At 47.7% G+C, this 25,739-nt stretch overlaps 1 protein-coding gene across 1 annotated transcript in view; it reads right to left on the minus strand.

Annotated features, from left to right (window-relative positions):
- Positions 1 to 398: 398 nt before the first annotated feature.
- The window catches only part of EVC2 (EvC ciliary complex subunit 2), a 119,208-nt gene continuing 93,867 nt past the window's right edge, over positions 399 to 25,739 (minus strand). Inside the window, exons 17-22 of the mRNA XM_082727465.1 lie at positions 19,284 to 19,511; positions 10,243 to 10,457; positions 8,668 to 8,755; positions 6,010 to 6,206; positions 2,972 to 3,073; positions 399 to 1,102 (exon numbers count right to left, since the gene is read on the minus strand). Of these exons, the coding sequence (XP_082583591.1) occupies positions 832 to 1,102; positions 2,972 to 3,073; positions 6,010 to 6,206; positions 8,668 to 8,755; positions 10,243 to 10,457; positions 19,284 to 19,511 (1,101 nt within the window). The 3' untranslated portion in view covers positions 399 to 831. The remainder of the gene's footprint in view (positions 1,103 to 2,971; positions 3,074 to 6,009; positions 6,207 to 8,667; positions 8,756 to 10,242; positions 10,458 to 19,283; positions 19,512 to 25,739) is intronic.

Raw genomic sequence — 25,739 nt, forward strand, 5'->3', positions numbered from 1 at the left:
GGGATTGAGCCCCTTGTCAGGCTCCCTGCTCAGTGGGGAGTCTTCTTTCTCCCTCTTCTTCTGCCGCTCCCCCTGCTCGTGCTCTCAGTCTCTCTTTCAAATAAATCAATAAATATTTTAAAAAGAGCATGAACCTGGATTCTTCTACTTACTGGCTTTGTGATCTTACACATATCACCTCATCTTCTTAAGCCTTTGTATTTCCTCATTTATGAAAGGGGGAAATAACTCTAACTTGAGCTGGAGAGCCTATGCTCCAGGGGCTGGCCCATTTCCTGGCCACTGGAATGATAGAGGGCAAGTCTCTGTTGAACACAACAATGTGGAGCCAAAACACAGAAGCAATTAAAAATAAACGGTTACTACATAAAGCAAAACCAAGTGCCACTGAGAAGAGCTTTTTGTAAAAGGCATTTATTTTCAAAAGTTCCCTTGATAAAAATAGAATATGTAGCAAACATAAAATGCAGGAACAAAAAACCTCACTTGGACACACAGCTCACATACTGCCAGACATTGTAGAGTGTGAACTGGGGGCCAGAGTCTCCCCCAGACCCTCAGAGAGGTGAGTCTGAAGGCAACAAGGGTTCGAGGCTGCTCCTGAGTCTCAGCATGTCCTTCATGATGCTGACGAGAGCAGACCCTCTGGAAATTCATGAGACCAGATGAAAGTGAATCCTTGAATGTCATGGGAGTTGGGGGTGTCTGCGTCTTCTGCATGTGTAACTTATATCCATGAGTTGTACACTACACACACACACACACACACACACACACACACCCCACAAAGAAAACTGTCTGTCTTCAGATTCCCTGGAGCTTTCCTTGGGACTAGTCCATGCCTAAGGCCCAGGTGGCCTTTTTGGCATTCAGAAAGTTCTTCTTCTTTCTCTTGGGAGGGACATGCAATGAGATCTCTGGCTCCTTTGGATTTCTGAATATAAAGAGCTTCTCGCCTGTGTTTAATAAATCAATGGTCTCTGCTCCTATAATGGGGATAGCAGCCAGTTCTCCAATGGACTCCAGGGACAAGTGTGGCCAGCTTCCTTTTCCAGGGAATACGACCCTCTCTCTGAGGGGGGGACATGCCTTCTTTAATATACTAAAGAAAGAACAGAAGACCAGATGTGACATATTTGGCAACTTAACCTCCTGAGTGTCCTGATGGAGTTCTCTAGGAGAACCCACTTTGGGTCCTTCAGTCCTCAACCAGGTGTCATTTTAATGAAAGACACTGTGGTCATCAGATCACCCCTGAAATGAGCCATAGGCACAGACAACTCTTACTGACTCATGACTGTTAACTTTGCAGAAGTTTTGTAAGCCTCTTGTCATCATGTGGTTAGCTTGAAATCAGCTCCGGTTGGAGCAGGTACACCACGAACACTGGGAAATACTACAGACCAGAGCATTTGTCTGTTTCGTCCCCACCAGCCAAGGGTTCAACGTTTCCTAGGACATCACTGCCTGGGAATCTCATATCAAAGCAGGCTGATGAGACCTGATTCCAAAGCAAGAGTTAGAAGTCGGGCCAACTGCATTTGAAACAGAAGACTGACACTCTTTGGGGATTTCCCATAAAAGGATTGCTGGAGTTCTGTCCATGAGTGACCCAGCCCCTAAATCCATGGTTGCTTTTGGTAATGGCCAGGACTATTTCTAAGAGGCCTACACCAGCTAAAAGCCATGGGTTCTCTCAGTGCCCAAGCAGTACATGATGAGGCCATGTCACTGGGGGTCACCTGCTGGATGTCATTGACAGGCTCCCTGGCCCTTCCAGGGCAGATTTGGACCATGAGGCTCCAAGGCCTCCTACTCTTGCAGCTGGGATGAATGTGAGCAAGGATTCAACCCAGTTCAGTGTGACTCAGTGTCTGTCTTCCTGCCATAGCTCCATGTGCCTCCCGGTGGGGCAAACACCTGCGGAGGGTGCCAGTGGGGTGGGACCTGTACTCCTCCTGTTCTGTACCCACTCCCCTCCCAGGCCTACAGCCAGGGAGTGCCTTCACTTCCCCATCCCAATCTGGAGGAGCTATCTTCTGCTCCTTCCTGGAGAACCTCACATTTATACAGCTAGAATTTAATTGCCTTGATTTGGGCTCTAAATCCTGATCTAATCTCTTTGGGACTAAAGTCTGACATCCAGACAATTATGCCTCTAGGACTGTTAACACGGACCATTCGTGAAGCTTGGCCTCAGTTCCTTTCCTGTAGCTGAGAAAGGGTAGAAGGGGCAGGACTCAGGATACACGCTCTGCTTGGACATTGAGGGTTTCCAGAGCACTCGCTGGGTATGACCACTTTCTACCCTGTTAATGAGCCGACCTGACGTCACTTTTCTAGTGGGAAATACTGGAAAACACTGGGAAAAACTTGGTCAACTGTAGCAATCAAACACCGCCCTACCCCTAACTTCCCTCTGACCTCCAGGTGTGCAGAAACCACAGCTAAAAGAGAAAGGTGTTTGACGGAGTGGAAAGATCACTGACCTGCAAGTCTAGGGCAAGAAATAGGTTAGTTCGATGGTTCCAAACCCCTTGGCCGCCGGCTTCCCAGCTGCAGGCTTGGTGCCTCATCCTCTGACCTCCCTGAGCTCCAGGGTTACCATCCCCACTTTCTGGAAGTCTGGGAGGCTCAGTGTCGTAGGAGGCAAAGGGCTTTGTAAACTATAAACTCCAACAGCAATGAGGATTTACTCTCCCTCTAATGACATCCCATTTGAAAACAGCCACTGTTGTAAAGTGCTAACAAATGATAAAAGGACATTCTCCCGCTGACAGTGAGAGGCTTATTTATCTTCAATTCCTAAACTCACTGTGAACAAAGATGGTGGTCTTTCGGGAAGGAAATGTGGGTATGGCTGCAGTCACCCTCTCCCAGGTTCCTAGGATGGCCCTTCATCTCCCATCCCACTAACAGGCAGCCGGGCTGACCTCCTGCCCAGCCTACCCGAGCAGATGCCCAGTGTTACCTTTCCTTCCTTTCTCGGGCCCAGAGCATCTTCTCCAGTCCTCTGCTTATCAGTTCTCCTCGCAGTTGGCTTTCCAGGGCTTGCCACCACCCCTGGTGCTTCCTGGAGGCAAGAAGGAAGGGTCTTAATATTTCCTAGAATAGACTTTTCCTGAAAAGCATGATGGTACTCCATCCCTCAACATGACCTTGGACTGATAGGAAGAACTCGTTTTCATGGTCTGTCTCTCCCTCCAGGCACACTGATCGAGCACCTTCTTTGGTCTAGATAAAATCTCTGCCCCCCAAGGGATTCCCAGTCTGGGGGTCAGAGCCAGGTAATGGGTGACATCAGTCAGATAGCAGAAGGCTGCATAGAGGTAGGGACACTTGAGGTGAGCCCTGCATCCCCACAGAGGGAGGACATGTGTGGAGGAACATTATCTATGTGTTAAATGACAGAGGGTCCACCACGCCCCTTACTCTCCTGAGCACACTAGTGCCTACTGTGCCTAACGGTGGGCACAGTAGGCGCTCAGAAGTATTTCATGAATATTTTAAGAAAGTTGAAATAGCACAGCAGAAGATTGGAAGGTGGGCTGGCCTAGGAACCCTAAGGCTATTCGGGAAGGACTGCGACTTTCACCATAGGGGAACGGACACTGCAGTGTCATGTAGGGAGCAAGAGGAAGTAGTTGTTCACGGGCCTTGGGCTCAGGTCCATTCAGTAAAGGACAGTGTGGAACCCAGAGTCCTGTCTATCCTGCTCTACTCTGGCCAAGCTGGTTCACACTGTCTGGCCGGTGGTAGAGACAGACCTCCTACACTGAGTCAAGCTTTCTCTCCCAGGAGCCGAACTCTTGGGCACAGAAGATGGTCCTCTGAGGGCAGCACCACAGAGAGCATGTCTTTTGTACTCTCCTGGTCCTGCCTGTCCCAGGACCTGGGCATCCAGCTCTCCCTGGATTCTGACAGGTCCCTCACACACTCTTTTGTGCTGAGATTAGTTAGGCAGATTTTATTGCTTGAAACCCTAGACCCCGAACTTGTGGCCAAGCACGAGGTGTTTGGGACAGAGGAGTGGTGACTGCCTTGCCCTCAGAGACGGTGGCAAGTGGCCGAGGCGCTCCAGAATTGATCCAGTCCAGTTGGCCATGAAGCGGGGCAAAGGAATGGCATGCACGTGCTCCGTACTCGTGGTGACAGCCACCCTGATTCTCTTGCCTTGTCCATTAGAGATCTCTGCTCACCAGCCTCCCAAACACTACTGGCTGAAGGCACAGCCCAGTAAACAAGGACCTCATGGGTGGCCACATTCCTGCTTCAGGGTCACCTCCAATATCTGCGTGTCCCTACCTGCCTGTGCACCAAGAGGAACCAGTGGCATGAAGCTCTCTAACCCTGCCCACACCCTGCCCCCTAACGACGCCCCAAACCAGCCCTGACCATGTCCACACCCAGCCCTCTGATACCTGCCCATCCCTGACCACACCCATAGCCTTCTGACCACGCCCACACCCAGCCCTCTGATACCTGCCCAGCCCTGACCACACCCACACCCAGCCCTGACCACGCCCACACCCAGCCTTCTGACTACGCCCACACGCGCCCAGCCCTCCAATAGCACCAACCCAGTCCTCATCATGTTTATACTCCTCCCCTGACCACACTCACCCAAACCTGCCCACACCCATGCTTAGCCCTCTGACCACACCCTGTGGAGCCCAGCTGTTGTTCCCACAGTCCCACCCTGCCTCACATGCAACCCTACTCTTCCCCCCTTAGCAGTGCTTCTTACCTTTTTGAGTCAGAGACCCTTTATGACCCTTATAAAAAAACACGGCCCCCTTTCTCAGGAAAATCATGTACATCCACACCTGTGAGTACAGTTGTGACACTTCGGCGGACTCATGGGCCCTGGGGGAGGAGGCCGGCTTCACTACCGGGTGTTCAGCACTCTTTTCAGGTGTAGCTGTGGCTTTTCTTGCTACCTGGTCCCCCACAGACTCTACTCTTCAGTGGCCCTCTTGCGGCTCCCACACCCCCTCACTCCACACTCAGCTTCCTGCCTTTCCTTATTAAGAGACTTTGATGACCAAATTCATGCCTGGAATTGGCTCTTAAAGCAAATTTTCGAGGCAGCCTTATCCATGATTAAGGAAAAAAATGAATCCAAACTAAACATCCAGTCAGAAGATAACTTTTGCATTCACTATGCTACACACCTCTGTGAAATATTACACAGCTGTTAACAAAAGGACTAGGAAGGGGTTTCGATAACTGTGAAAAGTATGAATTTTAAATTAATGAGATTACAGCAGAGAATACAGTCTAAATGGTGTGATAATTATTGCATAGAATGACGTCTGCACATGGACAAGAATCAGAAGGAAAAAAGCGAACTCCCTGTGCTGTAAGGTTCTGTGTAGCAGGGTATATGCTGGGATTACTACGCACACAGAGACACAGGCACACCCCAAACACATTGATAAAGCCCAGCAAGGAAACACATTCTGGACAAAGAACTGTAAGAAAATGCTCTCAGCCATTTTCTCCAGGTAGTGGAACCAGGACATTTCTTTTTCTTCTTTTTCCTTGTATGTATTTTTTACATTTCCTTTAATGTGTGTATAGCATTTATGGCAGGGGAAACGTTTCTTTCTTTCTTTTTATTTTTAAGGTAGTCAAAGGTTTTTATTTTGATTTCTCTTCCATCACACAGCCAAACCTTCTAACTTTCTTTTTTTTTAATTAATTTATTTTTCATCATTATGTTCAGTTAGCCAGCATCTAGTATGTCAAAAGATTTTCTGAAGATTCCACTTGAAAAATAAATCGGTGATGAAGATAAAAATCAGGACAAAATAATCAAGCCTCCCATGATTTATCACGGGTTCCTGGTCCCTGGTCTGGCTGTCCTTTGCTCCTGGAGCAATGAAGTGCTGACTGGGAAGGTGCATGTGCCCAGGGCTGCAGGTGTCCCACTTCCTTCCTCCACGAATTCCCTTCCTGAAATCACACTCAACTGGTTTCCAAGAGTAGCCGGGATGGCACACTCACCTCCTTCTGCCCAGGTCAGCGGGCTCCCCACCACCATTGTTCTCTACCATGTGGTCTGGATGCTTCTGGCTGCCCGGATCCAGCGCGGCCAGGAGCTCGGACTGTGAGGCTGTGGGCAGAGCCACGCTCAGGAGCCTGCGCAGCGTGCCCCCGGGCACCATGGCCAGCCTGGACAGGTACGATGCCAGTCTCAGCTCCTAGAGGGGTTAATGGGAAGCTCATGAGCTCACTGCTCTGACCTTGATGAACACCACGCTTTAACGGACGACAGTCTTAGGATGTTTCGTCCCACAGAAGTAAATATTTTAGCAGCTCGGTCTGGAAAAAATGTCCCCCAGTACACAGAGCTGTCAAGTAAAACCTATGTGGTCAGCAACCCTGGCTCACTGCGATGCATCCAGAACCTTCATCTGTGCTCCCGACTGCTCTCAACTCATGCACCAGGACTGCACCTCGGGGCCAGCAGCAGGGACAGCAGGTGAGGCTTGTCCTCTCCTGCCCTGTGCACCATGAGGCAATATGGCTCAGATCGAACAGTGTAGCTCAGCAAACATCTGGAATGTCCCCCAGGCCAGCAGACGGTTGAAGACACTAGGCTACAGGGCACACCTGGATGGATGCCGTGTGGAAAGAGCCTGTACCCCCGAATCACATCTTATCAGAGCTCACATGTTCTTCTTTCGCGAACTGACGAGATGCAGACACGAAGAGTGTCGTGGTTGCCAGGGGTCAGGGATGGGAGAGGAGTGGGTACGCCTGTAAAGGGGTGGCCCAAGTCAGGTCTTTGTGCAAATGGAACAGTCTGTATCTTGCCGTGGTTCCTGAAGTTTCTAACACGTGAATCTACACGTGAAATGGACACAGAACCAGTGTCATATATATAGTCATATATATAGCATATAGTGCTAGCCCTTTGTAAGAGGCAACCATTGGGGGAAACTGAGTGAAACACGGGGTGCCAGAATTCTCTATGCTAGCTTTGTAACTTACTGGGAATCTAAAAGTGTTTCAAAATAAGAGGTTAAAAGAGAGAGAGAATAGGTTCTTCCATCTGGGGAGTCTGAGTTAGCCTCCAGCCCCACCGCACTGAAAAGACACTGTGTGTCCTGGGGCAATGCCTTTCTTTCTCTCTGTGCTCAGCTTCCCTATTTGTAAAGTGGGGTACCTATACCACCTACAGCAGAGGCTTCCATGAGAACAGAATGAGCTGCCACGTATGGAATGGTCCCACACTGGTGAGACATAGCAGGTCAGAATATACTTTCTTCTCTCGCAGTCTGGGGGACGAAAGTCTGAAGTCACATCCACTGGGCTAAAGTCAGGGTGATCAAGGCTAGTTCCCACTCAGGCTCTGGGGAATATCTGTCTTCCTGCCTCTTCCAGCTTCTTGCAGCCATCTGCCTGCCAGGGCTCATGGCCTTTCCTGCGTCTTCAAAGTGCGTCCCTCCAGCCTCTGCCTCCATCACAGTCACATGGCCCTGCCTTCTTCCTGTGCCTGCTCCTGCCTCCCTCCATACAAGGACCCTTTTCCTCCTTCCTGCGTGGATTTCTGTTGCTTGTGTTTTCTCGGCATGTTTCATCCTCGGCTTTGTTTTTAAGAAACGTGGCTTATTTTAAGGAATTTAAGCGATGCAGAAAAACACAAAGATGAATGTTAAAATAGTTATTCCAAATGCCTTTATCCAGAAGTGATTATCAGTAATATTAGGCAAGCATCATTCCAACCATCTTTCTAGACATATATGTGGATGGATGGATGGATGGATGGATGATGGATGGACAGGTGGATGGGTGGATGGGGAATAGATGGATGGATGGCTAGATGGATGGACAGGTAGGTGGATGGATGGACAGACAGACAAAACTATAAAAATGAGATTGTAAGGCACATCAAATACTATTCAGATTATATATTTATTTTGCTGATTGCCTGCTCTCCCCACTAGACTATCAGCTCCTGAGGGCACGGGCTTTATCTCATATTTACTGCTGAAATTCCAGTGCCCAAGACAGTCCTTGCTGCTTACTAGAAGCACAGTGAATATTTATTCATGAACAAAGCCTCTTCAGAGGATGTCAGGGTCTCTGAAGTCAAGGGCACTCCACCTTATCTACAAAGGTTCGGTCATTCTGGAGCCTGGAGGAGGGTAACGGAGGAGTTCAGTGAGGAATGGGGATGGGGTCCCAGCCTCTCCCACAGCACAGGGAAACTCCCTGACTCGCTGGGCTAGTGCTGTTCATTTCTCAAGGGGCACCCCCTTCCCATTTTATTCATGCAGTGATGAGGAAGTATCTTGCTTTAAAGGGAGGGAGCAGGAGCCTGAAACGGAATGGCTAGAGCATCTAAGAGATCAAGACCTGGTTTCAGTGGCCAGCTTTGCTCTTGGTGGAGCCTCCCCTGTGAGTGTTAAACTTGTGTCCAACAGAGAAGAGGAAGCATGTCTGGGTGCCGGGCGAGTCTCAGAAAAGAGGCTGACCAGGGCAGTCACGATTACTGTAGCTGCTGCTGCTGTTGAGCCTGACGGGAATGTCCTCTGCCTCCCGGCCTGGTGCCAGACGCTTGTCTGCAATCCGCCCAGCAGCTCCACGGGTCCCACTGTCATTGTGCCCGCGCTGCAGGGGAGGACATAGCCCATGGCATGGCGAATGGGTCCTCACCTGGCTGTACAGGGTCGCAAAGGTGTCGAACTCCACATTCTCCAGCAAATCCTCAAGCACAACGCTGTGGTCTCGCTCCTCCCTCCAACTGGAGTGCACACAAAATCTATGTGAGTCCACTTTGGTTGTCACGTGATCCAGGAGAAGACCAACGACTTATTTAAATAACACAAATCTCACCTACATTATTATTATTTTTTAAACCTATTGAAAGAGATGCCCAGGAGAGGCATATCTCGTCTTGTTCTAGAACAGTTTGCAAATATCGTATTACGGGGGCCTGCCAGGACAGAGGGTTCCTTGAAGGGAGAAGTTTTGTGGGAGCTGTGGGGAGCATTTCTGTGGCTTGGCTGGGCCATCTGGGGTCCTACTTGGAAAACTCTTCAATATTTGTCATCATGCTCAAGAAGAACCAGATCTGGGGTCCTCGCCCACCATGTGCCCCCTGTGGAAGCAGACCCAGAACCATGAACCCAGCCTGGTCCTGGCTCTGGCCACACAGGTTGGTGGCACCTCTCCACGGAGTGGGAGGGGGGGAGTCCCCCCAGACCTTCTGACTTCCACGTGACAGGGTCTGCCTACCCAGTCCCTCAGGTGAGAGATGTGGTGACATGATAGGCCTACCCCATGTTCTTGTTGGCTGAGACAACTCCAAACTCCTGTCAAAAGCTCTCCTCATGAGCAATTTCCTCCATGAGGCAGGAGGCATGTGAGGATGTCATATGCCTGAAAATCCTGGTGTTATTAAACCAGGTCTAAATCTCCAGGCCCTGTGCCCTCTGATCACACACATTCAACCTCTCATACCATTAGTTCATTCTGATGTTGTGTTTCCAGGAAAGCATCATCAAATACGTTAAAAATAACCCATAAACTCACCACCCACAAGTCACACCCATTACAACTGGGTCTCTCTGCTGTTAATTAGTTTGTGCACGTGTGTTTTCAAAAACGGAATCACACAGCCTCTCTCATTTGCACCCTGTCCCTTCCATGTCAACGTTCTATTGACCATGGAAAATCAGGAAGCTGTAAAAAGTACGTTTGCCAAGAGTGCCTAAAGCCGTGGGCAAAGGCTGACTATCTGTCAATTAGGAAGAATGCAAAGAACAGCCTTAACAAAGGACAGGGGTTCAGTTTGCTTCATAATTTTACAAAAGCAGGGTCTGAACTATTCTGGTCACGGTGAGATCTGAGTTCAAGTCTGTATTCACTGCCCACACGGGTGTTTGCATAAAGCGCCAGGATTCCGCATGATGTCACCATAGGGACAGTAGGATGAAGGGCACAGGGACCTTCCCTGAACTATCTTTGTCCCTTCTTGGGAGTCTACAACTATTTAAAAATTAAAAGCTTAAAAAATGTGCTCAGTGAAAACCTCAATGATCTCACAAAGAAAATAAACCAAAGTATAGTCAGAAGCCAGGGAAGAAGTGCATGCCTAAGACAGTGGCAGGGGTCTGAGCGCTGGGAGATGCCTTGGACAGGGGCATGGCAGCCAGGGGTGCATCCAGCTGAGCGGAGAAGTCAGGGAACCCCAGGCCGGCAGGGCCCACCACTGGGCACTGGGCTCACCTCTGCTGCTGGCGCTCCAGTAACTTCCGGGCCTGGCTCAAGGCCTGCTGCAGGACAGCAGAGACCTGCCTTCCAGAATCCGTGTCTTCAGGCATGCCCAGAAGCCCGGGCCCGTCCCCAGCCCACTGCTGTCGACTTGCCAGGGCCCGCTGGAGCTGGGCTGCCTCCTGCTGTGCCAGCTTGTCTTCCAGCTTCCTCTCCAGCTCCTGGAGCTCCTGCGCACAGAGGGGCAAGGGGTCCTCAGATTAAACCACACCTCTTGGGCCTGGCATGATCTGCTCTTGCCTGCCTCCCTCATCTAGCTGTGCCCAGTAGCGTAAGGAGGTCATGCCGTGACCTCTCATGCCTCCCTGCCTTCGCGCATACAGCTCCCACCACCTGCAGGGCCCTCCTCTGGTTGTCTGGCCACTCCAGAGTCTCCTTCTGAACCCCAACTCATGAATTTCCTCAAGGAAAGGTTCCTCAGGTCCTGCGATGGGGCAGACCCCATCTCCAAAGGCGCCCACTTGCCCTCCCCTGTATGTGCCCATCACAGACTGAATGTCTGCAGCCCCTCCCAATTCCTATGTTGAGGCCATCACCCCGGGATGGGATTTGGGAGTGGGGCTTTGAGAGAGGCAATTGAGTTTAGATCATGGTCATGAAGGTGGGGCCCCATGATGGGGTTAGCGTCCTTTATAAAACATGGAAGAGAGAAACCCGGGCCCCCACTCTCTGCCAGGTTAGGACTCAACAAGAAAGTGGCCATCTGCAAGCCAGGAAGAAAGCTCTCAGCAGCAGCTGACTGCTAATGCCTTGATCTTGGACTTTCAGCCTCCAGAACAGGGAGAGACCCATTGTTGCTTCAGCTTCCAGGCTATGGTGTTTTATTCCAGAAGCCTGAGCAGACTGAGACACTGCCCCATCTTCGTAGCTGCCTGATGCCCCGTACCTTTCTACTTGAGTGTGAGCTCCAGGGAGCAGGGCTGCCTCTCTAGCCCACTGTCTGCAGCGCTCAGCACTGTGCCCGGCAACTGGCACACTTTGCTGATCTATGTAAGGCACCAGCACACATTCATCCATCTCGGGGGGAAGCCTGTGCTAGGGCACAACCAGCACGATTGACGCTGATGGGACCCCACAGCGCGCTGGGCGCTGTTCTAAATGCTCACATATATCAATCTCATGGAGTCCTTGTAACAACCCTAAGGAATACACAGTCTGTTTTCCCCCATTACAGAGGAGGAGATTAAGGCAAAAGCTGTCTTATGCAGCTTTTAGGGGGCAAAGCCAGAATCTGAGGCCAGGCCAGTTCACGCCAGGGTCTGTGTCCTTAACCATCATACTGTTCTGCCTCTCACTGGCTGAGCAGAAGAAATCTGCCTTCTTGGGCCACCAGAGTCTGATAATATGGCTACAAGAGGTCCACAATCTGCTTGGGTAGATAACGGGAGGGGGAGGCTGGAAGGTCCTGAGCCTCATAAAATGCAGACACATCGGACCTGTTAGACACCAGATAGTCCAGGGCTTTAAGCGGGGTCAGGGATAGAGCTGGGGTTTACCTCTAAAGGGCTTCGGATGGGCTCCAGAGCAGATGGTGGTCCATCATCTTCCTACATAACTGCAGAAAAGTCTGCCTTTCTGCCGAGGAGCCAAAGCTTACATCAAACTGTCAAAGTCCTTAAGTCCTCAAGTCCTCAAAGTCCTCAAAGCCCCCCCCCCCCATGGCTCAGAAACACTGCTCAAGAACCAAGAGTGAAAAAAAGGGGGCCAGAGAGGGAAATTGGGGCCATCGTGTGCTGAGCATTTGGGTTTTGCCCACAGGGCCATGTGAACCTTCTGAGCGGGGCCTCTAACATGCTGACGTTTCTAATTATGGCCATCTGTCTCGTGGCAGCATCCCACATGCAAACATGACCAAACACAGAACTTCCAACAGCGCTAATGAGTTTCTGACAGTTGTTCTGCCAGCACGCCCAGAGCCCAGTGTGGACCTGACTCATTGAAGTCACAATTTTGCTGGCCAGGCCCGGCCACTGCGCAAAAAAGGCAGACTTGAACCCACAGCTGCCAGTGTCTCCAAAGCATGAGTAGAGCACAGAGCGCATCACACGTGTTTTCCAAGACCAGGTGAGTTCTGGCTGGGAACAGAAAACGAGGCAGGAATGTGTCCCGCAGGTTGTGGCTGCTGATGGCATGTTCTCCCAGAGGCCAGCCTCTCTCCAAACTCCTTCTGCACCCTGGGCATCCACCTGCTGCTTTGCACAAGTGGAATCCAAGACCTGATTCTGGAACTCTTCTCACTGGAGTTTTACTGTTGAGGGCAGGGAGCCCAGGACCACAGCTAGCCTGTCCACCCCTCTCCCCAGCAGGGAGCCCAGGGCCTGGCTCGCACAAGGAAGAACAGTCCTGATCAGCATCATCATCTTGATTATTTATAATAATAATGTCGGCTAGCAGGTACTACTAGACTCAATCCAGCACAAGGCAGAAATGTTTTATTATCGCATTCTATAGGTACAGTGGCTGAGGCACAGAAAGTATTGGTCAAATTTCTGAAGCCCCAGAGCTGCACGAGAGCCTCATTAAGGACCGATTCCAGTTTCTCTGGATCCTGCCCCATCCCTCAGCTCTGCTGTCTCTGGTAAGCACTCTGAAGGTATCAGCTGAATGAATGATTAGAAAGATAGATGATAAGGTGATAGACAGACTGACAGAGTTCCAAAACTTTTACTGGCACAAGCGATCGCGGTGAATGAAACACAGCCCCTGGACTCTGGAACTTACAGCCTAGTGTGGGCGACAGCCTCACAGTTATAGTGACAGTAATAGCCATCACCTGCTATCACAGAGATTCGGGAGGGAGGGTGTGTGAGCACAAAGCTGAAAGAGACCACCTCTGCCTGAAGGAATCATAGGTGGCTTCATGGAAGAGGCCACATTTGGCTTGTCTTAGATTATGGATATGAGCTTGCAACGGGGTGAAGCAGAAGTGAGGCAGGTAATTCAGAGCAATGGAGGCCTGAACATCACACAGGGGCTCAGGAGCAGCGAGAAGGTCTGGGGGTTGAAATGCGGGGTGCCTCCAAGAGTAGTGAAGGACAGGGTTTTAAATCCAGAGCTGGGGGTGGGGCTGCCTGTGATCGTTTCGGTTTATCAGAGAGACTCCTTGGGCTGCAGTGTAGAGAGAGGGAGGCAGAAACTGATGTGAGGACAGGAGCCGTGCTTTGTGGGAGAAGGCGCCAGTCCTGCTTTCCAGGGACAGGAGCTTGGTGCAAAGCTGTAACCTCCCTGAGCCTCCCTCCATCATCTGTAGAATGGGTATTGAAGTATCATGGGCTTGACAGAAGGTTCAAACACTTCCCACGATGCTTTGGATTTAATGAGAGTTAGATTAATGGGAGCAACTTACTACTAGTGTTATTTTTTTCTTTTTCACATCTAGATTCGTCCCAGCAGCGAAGCTGGGCCAGCAGCAGAATCCACAGACTAGGTGACAAGCAGCAAGTGGGCAATAAGCCAGAGGAAGAACAGAAAAAGACACTAGGTTCAGGCATGGAACGGGGTGTGGGGCGGGCCAGGACAACTGAAGCTGTAGGACAGATGCAGTGAGTACGGTCGGTCTGGGATCCCCTTATCTCCTACGAGGAAGTGTGTCCTCTGCAGATTTGCCCATCATGCTGCTCAGTCCTATGATTTAGGTAGGTCTTGCCTATGTTCCCATTTCACAAGAGGAATCTAACTCTTTCATCCAAGGAGACGTGCTCGGTACGGTTCTTTTACCAGTCATTTCTTCCAAAGCATTTCATTTCATGTTTTTTTAATTCCCCTGAATGTTTGACTTAAAAGACCATTCACAGTGGGAAAGCTGCTTTCGCAGAATGATCAAACTGTGGAATGAAAGTCTAGTATCTGGAGCAAAACAACAGGCTGGTCTTCCCTCCGAATGCAAACCAAGGAAATGCTGGCTGGCTTTCCACCAACTCGATACTACATCACGTGACCTATGAGCAGTTGCTTCCAGTTCAGGGCACATAACTCTTCCAAACCCAGTCGAGAATAAGGAAGCTTTGATGTTACTCCAAAAGCCGGTGAGATAAAACTCCAAATGTAAGCATCATACCGTCCGGTGATGACAGAAATCAGGGGGGTCTTAAGAAAAAAGAGCCAAGAGGTGTCTCAGGGCTGAGCTGAGGCGTTGCCCAGGGCCCTTGAGGGGCAGCACATGAACTATGCCCTGGATGTCACCAGCTCTGCCCCTCATCGATACATGACCTTGACCTTTTCCTCGAGTCCTTCACTTATAATTCAGGGCTGGCCCACCCCTGTGCCCACCACCTCTCACTCACACTTGCTGTAGACTTTGAGTTTCCTCCTGTCATTAATTTGCTGAGAAGTTTTCATCTTGGGTGGGTGTAGAATTCGATAACATACTTGATCAGTCTATACAGAAATGATCATATGAGGGGTTTTTTTTCTTTTCTCCTTTAATCTGTTAACCTGGCAAACTTTGCAAATGGATATTTTGAAGTAAAATCAACCTTAACATTCCTGAAAAAACCTCATCCTGGCCATGCTGTACTAATTATTTTATGGACGGCTGGATTATATTAGTACTATTTTGTTTACGAATTCGACATCTATGCTCACAAGTACAGGTGAACTGTAATTGTTCTTCCTCATGACTCACATCTAGTTTTGGTCACAGTCATGTTTTTCTAACATCAGGAATAATGTGTAAATGAGGTTGCAAAAGTCTGTTAGAATTCACCTATAAAACTATCAGGGTGCATGCTTTTCTGTGTGTGTCAGAAGATTTCTTGACTACTGAATCAGTTTCTCTCATAGTAATAAGACTATACACAGACTGTTTTTCTACTTGAGACATTTTTTTGACAAATTTTTTTGACAAATTTTCCAGACATTTTTCCATTTCCTTTCAGTTTTCAAATTCATCCACATGAAATTGTTCCTTGTTTTATTTTCCAAAACTCTACTGCATGTATAGTTACATTGCTTTTTATTATTTACTGGTCTCTTATCTCTTTTTCATATGGTCACTCGTCTCAGAACTTTGTGTATTTTATTGGACCTTTTTAAATTATTTTTATTTATTTATTTATTTGAGAGAGAGAGAGAGCATGAGAGGGGAGAAGGTCAGAGGGAGAAGCAGACTCCCCATGGAGCTGGGAGCCCGATGCGGGACTCGATCCCGGAACTCCCGGATCATGACCTGAGCTGAAGGCAGTCGCTTAACCAACTGAGCCACCCAGGCGCCCCTTTATTGGACCTTTTTTCAGCAATTCAACTTTTCACTTTACTGATCCTTTCTATCATGGTTTTGTTTGGTTGGTATCTGGTAGTCTTTTTCTTATTTTATTTATGTCATCTTCCATCCTTCTTTCTTCAGATTCATTTGTCATTGTTCCCCTCTAGACTTTTATATGATCTTAATCATAAGCCTTTCTTCTTTAATATAAGTTTAGGGCATAGATTTCCCTTAGGGCTAAAAAACTACTTTAGCCAAATCCCACACATTTTAATATGTTGTATTTACATTATTTTTCTATTCTACATTTAAGCAAATTTCCGTTATCATTTCTTGGACTAACAAATTATTCAGGAGTTAAGTTTTAAAACTTTCAAAGTATGGACTTTGAGAAACAATCTTTTCTTAAATGGATTCAAGGTTAATCTTTTTCAAAAAGATGGTCAAGTAATACTGTATACCTTAACCTTAACTCAAAAAGAACATGTATTTGTTAACTGTTGTCTGTAAGATTCTGTGGGTAGACAGTAAATACAGGTTGATTAATGGGTTAATCAGTTCATCAGTATCTTTAAATATGTCTCATCTGATCAACCACAGGAAGAGGGGTGTGCTGAAATCCCCTACTACTGTGACAGATTTATCTTCTCCCTGCTGTTCTGTCAAGTTTTCTTTCATTATTTTGAATATTTTATTACATACATGCAAATTTAGAATCGCTCTGCTCTCCGCATGAATGAAAATTTTAAAGTCATATCGGTATTACTTTTAATTTTAAAAATAATTTCATAAATCATTATTCTATAGTCTATTCTGATGATCTGAACATCTAACATCTTTAGGGACTTTACTCTGTTGGGTTTTTTCATTTGTTTCTCCTATATATTCAACAGCTTGTTTCGCTCATGTGTTTGGGGACTTCTGATTTTAATTGAGACTTCCTATTTCACTGAAGGTCATCTGTGAAAATCCTGATTTGCCCAGATTGAGACTGTTTTTCTCTGGGAGGATCTGCTTTTGCTTTGGTCGTGCACTGCAGTAGTCAGCCATCCTAGAACCATTTTAATTTGATTCATCGCCTTGGGAGATTTCCTGACAGGAGAGCGAAAGTACTTTGGGATTCCTTCCTCACACCAGCAGAAGCCTTTGACTACAAATTCACGGGGAAGGGATGCCTGGGTGGCTGAGTTGGTTAAGTGTCTGCCTTCAGCTCAGGTCATGATCCAGGGTCCTGGGATCGAGTCCCGCATCAGGCTCCCTGCTCAGTGGAGAGGTTGCTTCTCCCTTTCCCTCTGCCTGCTGCTCTCCCTGACTGTGCTCTCTCTCTTTCTGACAAATAAATTAGTAAAATCTTAAAAAAGAAAAAATTCACAGAGGAGACTCCCCTCGCCACTCCCCCCAGCCCTCTGGAACAGGGCCGGAAAAGAACAGATTTCCCTATCCAGGGTGACTCCTTTGACAGCAGGTGGCTTTCTCCTCTCACCCCCTCACTGGGTGTTCTACTTCCTCAGGACACCCTAAACCATATCTCCTTTTCCCCCAAATGAACCCCAAATCCCTGGGTTGCAGATTTCAGTCTTTGCCCCAAGATCTTAGTCTTTGGATTTGCTTTCCCTGGGATATCCTTGGCCTCTGGGAATTTTCCACATTCTCTTGTGAACTCACAAAACATTAAGATGTAGGTTTATTGTTATTTTTCCAGCATCTGAATGTTTTGAGCGGGAATGCCAACATTTCCACTTCTTTCTTTCCTTAAGGAACATCTGACCTAATGTGGGGTGCATAATGTCTATGGAAAAAACAATTCAGGACTCTTCATGGCTTTCAAAAAGGTAAGACAGGAACCCCCACTGGCAAGATCAATGGGGAGAGGCCATGAGCGTGACCTTGTGGGCTGAAGTCAGAAGCAGACTACATTCTGCCCCTGGCATTTATCAGCCTCGTGGACATCACAAAGAACCTGACGGGTCACCTGCATGGATCTCAATTTCTCTCCCCGAGAACTAAACATCCGAGCAGTACCCACATCACAACCCAGCTCTATAATTAAGTACTATAATGAGTGACAGAGAGCATAAAAGTAGAGCAGCATAAGATCGCCACTTACAATCAGTCGTGCTTAAAGGGTCATTTTGAGACATGTGATTAATGGCTATCAGACACGTGAAAAAATGTTCATCATCACTAGCCATCAGAGAGATTCAAATTAAAACTACATTGTGATATCACCTTACACAAGTTAGAATGGCCAAAATTAGCAAGACAGGAAACAACATGTGTTGGAGAGGATTTGGAGAAAGGGGAACCCTCTTACACTGTTGGTGGGAATGCAAGTTGGGTGCAGCCTCTTTGGAGAACAGTGTGGAGATTCCTCAAGAAATTAAAAATAGAGCTTCCCTATGACCCCGCAATTGCACTCCTGGGTATTTACCCCAAAGATACAGATGTAGTGAAAAGAAGGGCCATCTGTACCCCAATGTTTATAGCATCAATGGCCGCAGTCACCAAACTGTGGAAAGAACCAAGATGCCCTTCAATGGATGAATGAATGAGGAAGATGTGGTCCATATACACTATGGAGTATTATGCCTCCATCAGAAAAGATGAGTACCCAACTTTTGTAGCAACATGGACGGGACTGGAAGAGATTATGCTGAGTGAAATAAGTCAAGCAGAGAGAGTCAATTATCATATGGTTTCACTTATTTGTGGAGCATAACAAATAGCATGGAGGACATGGGGAGTTAGGAGAAGGGAGTTGGGGGAAATTGGAAGGGGAGATAAATCATGAGAGACTATGGACTCTGAAAAACAATCTGAGGGGTTTGAAGTGGTGGGGGGGGTGGGAGGTTGGGGGAACCAGGTGGTGGGTATTAGAGAGGGCACGGATTGCATGGAGCACTGGGTGTGGTGCAAAAACAATGAATACTGTTATGCTGAAAATAAATAAAAAATAAATTTAAAAAAAAAGAATGATTAATGCTGGAGTGCCTGGGTGGCTCAGCGGGTTAAGCCTCTGCCTTCGGCTCGGGTCATGATCCCAGGGTGCTGGGATTGAGCCCTGCATCAGGCTCTCTGCTCAGCAGGGAGCCAGCTTCCTCCTCTCTCTCTGCCTGCCTCTCTGTCTACTTGTGATCTCTCTGTCCAGTAAATAAATAAAATCTTTAAAAAAAAAAAGACTGATTAATGCTTACACGAGAGAGTTTCCGATCACAGCCTGTTCGTGCTTGCCTGTATGCACTTGGCACCCAGTAAGCGTGGGTTCCTTTCTTCTCTAAAGGAATTATAATAACATACGAAATTCTACAATCAACTCATCGAGGACCTAAGATTAGTCCTCAAAGAGTTGATACCATCGCTTTTGTTTTAGGACTAGAGCTCTCATACCTTGACAAAAAAAATGCAGTGTGTAGGAAGAATAGTAATAAAGGTAATGATAAAGATAAACAGCAATTCAGTATTTCACCATATCTAAGGCACCACTAACAGAAAGCCATGCTGTTTTTACAGCTCTAAGAAGGACTGTCCTGGGGTTGTTGATTTAAGATGTGCCCCAGTCTCAGCAATGTTCAAAATGTTAAAATTCAAAAGATTTCCTTCTTGGGGGCAATGAAATCCAGCAGGCTTGAGCTAGAAGTCACCTCACTCAGTCCTCCCTGCAACCCTGCAGTTTAGACGGAGCAGGACAGGTCCCACCTGACACTGGAGAGCGTAGGAGGATAAACCCAGGAACCCAGAGATGCGACGCAGGCTCCATTCCTCTTCCTTCCCCAGCCCCAAGCCCCGCACTCACCGGGCTGTGGGACCCCAGGATCTGCTCACAGGCCAACTTCGTCAGGGTCTCCGACGCGCTCAGCTCCTCCAGGAGAAGGTCCTGGATGCTCAGGAGGGCGGTGTACGCCCACAGGGTGGTGGCCATCCTGGCCGCCTTCTGGAACTGCAGGGAGACAAGGGACTCGGCAAAGTGGGCCTCCTGGGCCTCCAGCTGCTGCACACGCTCCCGGAGAAGTTCTCCACGGACCTGGGGAGGGTAAGCCAGAAGCCAGGCAGGTAAGTGGGGGGCGGGCTGCGGGGAGAGGTCTCGAGGCAATGGCCTCCTGCTAGGCTGTGCTCCGGTAGTCATTCACTCAGGACTTGGGAAGGCCTCCACTACTCACAGCCCTAGGAACGGCAGGGTGTCAGTTAGGACCACAGGACTTCTCTGCTTACAAACCCTCTCCGGGGCTTCTGGAGTCTGGCATTCATGCCTCCTTTCTCACTCTGGAAGGTACAGGGGACTGTGTGGCTGGCTACCCAGTGGGAAATCCTTCAAGGTTCCCCACCCAGATGATGTAAGTTCAACCTTTCTAACACGGACTCCCAAACCAGCTGAGGCGTGCCTTGAAAGTCTGGTCTGTTCCTCTGTCACCCCCATGTGTGCCCCTGGGAGTCTGCCCTTCCAGGCCATTCTGGGCCGGCCAACTCACCATGCTTGTGGGCCTACTGACAGGGCTCCCCACTGTGGTTGAAATGCCATGCATCCCTGTCTTCCTGAGGGTCTCCTATCTGTCCTGGTTCCAGGACACTGGTTCCAGCCACTCTCTTTGAATCACCCTGACTGGGCATGTGTTTGTCACTCACTTCTCCAACTTCCCTTCCTTCCGGGCTCTTCTCCTGGGCCAGCCTTCACCACACTGTTGACCCCGCCAGCCATGAGCCTCTCTGGGCAAGGGCCCTGCACTCAAGGGGCTCCATGAATTCCAGAGGAGGGAATCCTTCCAATCCTCTCGGTCACACAACCATTCTGTCATCTGTGTTTTTGCTCTGTGATCACCACCTCTCATACTTTCTCCAGAAAACTTGCCACGTGAACAATAGGGTCTAATCCTTCTCAGATGCCACTGCCTGAGCCCCTAAAGGCAGGTCCTATAGCTATGCACCCCCTCCCCCTACAGGGAACTCAATAAACCACCAGCCAAAGAGCAGCACATATCTTGGGGAAGCCTTTCACTTAATCTTCGGAAGCATGTGGAACTTCAATCACAAAACCAAAGGTAAAAGCAACCCAAGTGTCCATCGACAGGAGTGAACCACAGTGTGGTCTCTCTGGACAAGGGAATATTACATAGCCTTCAACAGGGAAGGTTCTGACATGGGCTACCACACAGACGGACCTTGAGGACACAATGCTCTCTGTGAAGGACGCCGGTGACAGAAGGACAGACACTGCAGGATTCCCCTTATGTGAGGTACCCCGTGTGGTCAGATGCCCACAAACTAGACAGTGGGTCAGGGGAGAGGGTCGGGGGACACAGACATGGGGAGTGAGTGTTTCATAAAGATAGAGCTTCGGTTTGGGAAGATGAAAGTTTTGGAGATGGGGTGGAAGTGGCTGCCCCACAGCATGAATGTGCTTCATGCCACCGTACCATATAGGCAAAAGCAGTGAAGACGGTCAACGTCACATATATCTATTACCCCCATAAGAAATATTGAAAAAGTTTGTGGAATTTTGTTTTCTTCCATGTAACCTATTTTTATTTATTTTTAAGATTTTATTTATTTATTTGAGACAGAGAGAGAGGGTGCATGAGGAAGGGCAGAGGGAGAAGCAGACTCCCAGCTGATTGGGGAGCCTGATGTGGGACTTGATCCTGGAACACTGAGATTAAGACCTGAGCCCAAAGCAGACGTTGAACCAACTGAGCCATCCAGGTGTACCATGTGGCCTGTTTTTAATCCTCTGTTGATCGTCAGAGGTTTGGAAGTGGCTGACATACAGAAGAATATTTACAGGAAGTAGAGGTTGCAGAGGACGAAGACCCTGTGCATCCCGAAGGGGCACAGCCTTCCTCTGTCCATCTGTTGTGACCCTCAGAGGAATGCAAGTCCCAGTTTGAAAAGCTCAGATTTCATCTCTACAGCCTGACCTTCAGGAAAAACTCTAATGGGGAGAAGAGGGAAGAAAGGCTCCAAAGAAACACACAGATGGCTTGTTGGCTGGTGGTGGGGAGGGGGACCTACAAGCACTTTCTGGAGAGACAGTGCCTTCAACAAGCTTCAGGGAACACAGAAGAGATCCATATGGCATGTAGGGTCTGCAAAGACACAAGGCAGGGGCACCTGCGTATCTGGTTCACGGAAAAAACCACAAAGAGCAGGGACCAGAGGCAGCAACGCCGAGAGCTTTGGCAGAAGAGCCCAGTTGCTCTGGGCGACGGAGGCTCCTTTCCCTGCTTGAATGGGAACAAGAAGCCTTATTCTTGAAAGGATGCTATTAGACCCCAGTCTTTCCCTAGCTTGGAGAACAAGGTGACAGCCCCCTGCCCACCGATGGGTTTCCATAGTAACCGTGGGTCACACCTGAGTCTCCCGGGTCGGCCTTGCAGAAGGGCATTCACACCCCTCCAGTGGTGGCCCCATGTCCTTCCAAGACTGGGCAAAGCCTCGTGACAGTGGGACCCCAAGAGCGTGTCTGATGGTTCCCTCATGGGGACATGGGGACATAAGCCTCTAAAGGGCTTCCCGGATCTTAGCAGTCTTTCTGCAAACACCTTTTGCCCACAGCAGCTTTCTCACCCCGAGGTTACAAAAAGAGTATATTTATGCTTCATTCATCAGTCCAAGAAATAATTCATGAGCACTATATATGTATAATTTATAGGAAGATTTGATGCACCGAGGGGATGGGGTGGGGGTAGAGAAGAGGCGAAGATGCATGAGACATGGATCTGACCCTGAAGGAGCTCATCACTGAGGACGGAAGCAGGCTCTGACTCTGTCACATGCTAGCTCGTGACCTTGGGCAATTTCACTGAGCTGCCTATATTTTCTCATCTGTAAAATGGGAATAATAATACCTCCTAACACACGAGATTTTACAAAAAGCTTTTTTGTCATACAAAACCTGCACATATTTGAAGGCTATTGTCTGGTAAGTTGTGACATCTTTGTAGACCCTAAGGCAACAGGAAAGGTGATGGCAAACCCAGGGGAAGTCCTTCAAGAAGAAAAACACAAATGACAGGCAGGTGGCCAAGAAAGGGGTGAACGGTCCTCTTATCACGCCATGAGCTCAGATTTCCAAGTCACCTCCGTGGGGTCTCCATCCTCCCCACTGCTGGGTGGGTGGTGGCCCAGATAGCCTGTAAAGTGAGTCCCCTGCAGGGGTGCAGGACAGAGCAAGGTGGCCACGAGAGGATCTCCAGATTCATTTCCACAAGTTCATACCAGAAACATGGGGACAAGCACAAAGCCTTTCCTATATATTGTAAGAATCATGTGGACAGTAAAATTACGATAAGAAAGTTCTCCAAAATCCTTTCTTCCTCTTCTTTGGAAAGTTTAATTTTTTAATTCTGGCACAGTAAGAACATGCCTCTAGCGAGGGCTTCCATCCTTGTCTAAAAAGAGCCCTGGGAAGGGGTACAGATTTGCATTTCTGTGACAAACTTCATTAAATATTCAAGCTATCTACAGTAATAAAAATTCATTTTCAAAATAATATGCTGCTAAATACTCTTTTTCTTTTTAAATGGGAAGTTCCAACCACTGCCTTACTCCTCTCTCTGACTCACCTCCCGGTGCATTTCAAAAGAGTAGTTTCTTCTAGGTTTCGTGATGTGTTTTGAATGCAAATTAAAATCAACCCCTGTCAGCCAGCAGAAAATTACTGGCACTGAAGGAGTTCAAGACACCACAGCCTCCCTGCCCAGGTTTGGGAACAAACAGAAGCACAGGTGAGCCAGGCAGAAGCCAAATGTCAGCTTTAACAGTGATGAGATCTACATTAGAGAACGCGGCCCCCGCGGGGTTGAGCCTGTCCAGATGAACACACACACACACCCCACTCCCCGCCACTGAGTGCGGCCCAAGATGGACAGAGAATGGGGGCCCCCTGCAGGCTCCCTGGCTTTGGAGGAGAGCTGAGGGAGCACACCGAACACGCCCAGTGCCCTCTTTAATCCCACCAGTCAGATAACGCCCACCTTGGAGAAAAGGGAGCAAAACATGGAGTGTGGCCAGGAGGTCGCTAGCCAAGTCACATGTGGAGAGCGAGTGCACACAAGAATCTCATGATCAAAGGCTGAAGAGGCGGGCTGATGAAATGCTCTTTATCTAGGAGCGTGCCCATTTATCCTAATGGCTGGTCCTGGGACACCCAGATCAGTTTCATCCATGCTTTGCAGGATGTGTTCAAAATTGAAAATTCTCTCCTCCATCTTGCATCAGGAAGGGAGTAGACTCAGTAAAGGGGTGTTAATACTTACTAAATAAAATGCCACACTGCTAAATAAACATTAGTACTGCTTACATATAGAGAAGGAAAATTGATTTCTAAGACGGGAAAGACACAACAACCCACCCATCAGCTAGATAATCACAGTGCCAAAATCTCAAACAAATCAAGAGTACTGCCTTAACCTTGTCAGTATAGTTTTGTTTGGTTGGTTTATGGTTGATTTGCTATCTCTTACTTATAAACTTACCATTTAACTAGTTATGTGACCTCAACAGTTTGTTTAACCTCTCTGAGTCTCAATTTTATCTGTGAAAAAGAGATAATAAAAGAACAGGGGATAATGCCCATTATATGTTCTGATACCTAATGAGCCCCTAATAAATGGTAACTGTCATATTATGCCATTAATATTATTTTTATTATCATTATTATAATTAGTTAAATTGAGTCCCTTGGGATGCAGGGGATTTTCTTTCCTCCTTTAAAGAAGTTTCTCCACTTTTAATTATAAAAACACATGCATGGGACGCCTGGGTGTCTCAGTAAGGTTAAGAGTCCAACTCTTGATTACAGCCCAGGTCATGATCTCAGGGTCCTGGGATGGAGACCCGTGTTGCGCTCTGCACTAAGTGGGGAGTCTTCTTCTCCCTCTGCATCCCCCCACCCCAGCTCTCACACTCTCTCTCTGAAAAGAAATACATGCACAATGTAGAAAAATATTAACAACCGAGCTTCCTGGCAGAAGATGGTAGATTTGTAACATGCATCTACTGTTTTCTTCAAGGTAGAATGGAAAGGTGGGAAAAATGAGAGAAGAGACAGTAGCCACAAAATTTTGAAAGCTGGAAAGGGGATGACTGAGTAGCAAAGGACTCAACTGATCCCCCAAAACTAAATTCTAAGCCAGAAATGAGGTTGGCAAAGAAGTAACATAATTTGTACTGTAGGATCCTGCAAAGTATCACAGAACTCGGGCACCATTGGAAGTTGGGGGTAAAAGTTGAAGCTAAACAAGAGGAGAGGTGGAGCCTCCAGAACTCTCGTCCCCCAAACTCCACCCTGTGACATCTGAAGATTTAATCTTCAGAAGAGTCTCTGAACTTGGAGAAACCAAGCTCCATATAGAAAGCAGAGGACTCAGTTGAAACTTCACATCCAGACTACTAAAATCTCAGTTATCTTCAGTTATCTCAGTTATCTTCCTCAGTTATCAATTGAGAGGACTCAATTGAAACTTCACATCCAGACTACTAAAATCTCAGTTATCTTCCTCTGTTTGGTTCTTCAAACAGGCCTTTACCATGTAGGAAGGAGAATGGTCTTCTCTGGAGACTCTGACCAGCCTTAGAGAAAGATCCTAACACTGGGGTTCCCCCAAGTAAATGGTCTAGCCCAGTCACACCAGGGTGAAGGTCACAGTCCACAGGCCCTGCTTATAGGATCAGAGCTTCCAAGGAGCTTTTGAGTGCTTCACTCTTAAATATGGGCAGACCAAGGATGATCACACCTGGGGAAAGCCTCTAATGGATACAGAGGTAACAGTAAATATGCAGAAGTTAAAATTTTCTTCAAAAAACAATGTTCTCAGGATACAAAAAGTTGTAGTAGCCTTAAAAATTAAAAGAATATCATTTCCTTAAGAAGAGAGCTTTCAGAGAGGAAAAGAAGCTCTTCTTAAATTAGTAAATAAAACATAAATGAAAAATTCAATTAAAGGTTTGTAAGGTAAAACTTAGGATATTCCCCAGAAAGTAAAACAAAACAAAACAAAAAAAGAAGGAAAATAATGAGAAAAAAAAATGAAAACTAGCAGATAAGAGGTCCAATATCTGATTAATTAGTGATCTAGAAACAGAGATTAGAGGAGTTCATAATCAATGTAACTCCAGAAAATTTTCTGAAATTCCAAAATTGATAAAACTACCTATCAACAATAGGAGCAGAATGAAAACATTTTCAGTCTTACAAAATTTCAAAATATTAAATCTCCAACATGCCTTTTCTTAAGGAAATAACATAAGATGCGTT

Source organism: Mustela nivalis (genome assembly GCF_964662115.1).
Source record: "Mustela nivalis genome assembly, chromosome: 4".
Lineage (NCBI taxonomy): Eukaryota > Metazoa > Chordata > Mammalia > Carnivora > Mustelidae > Mustela > Mustela nivalis.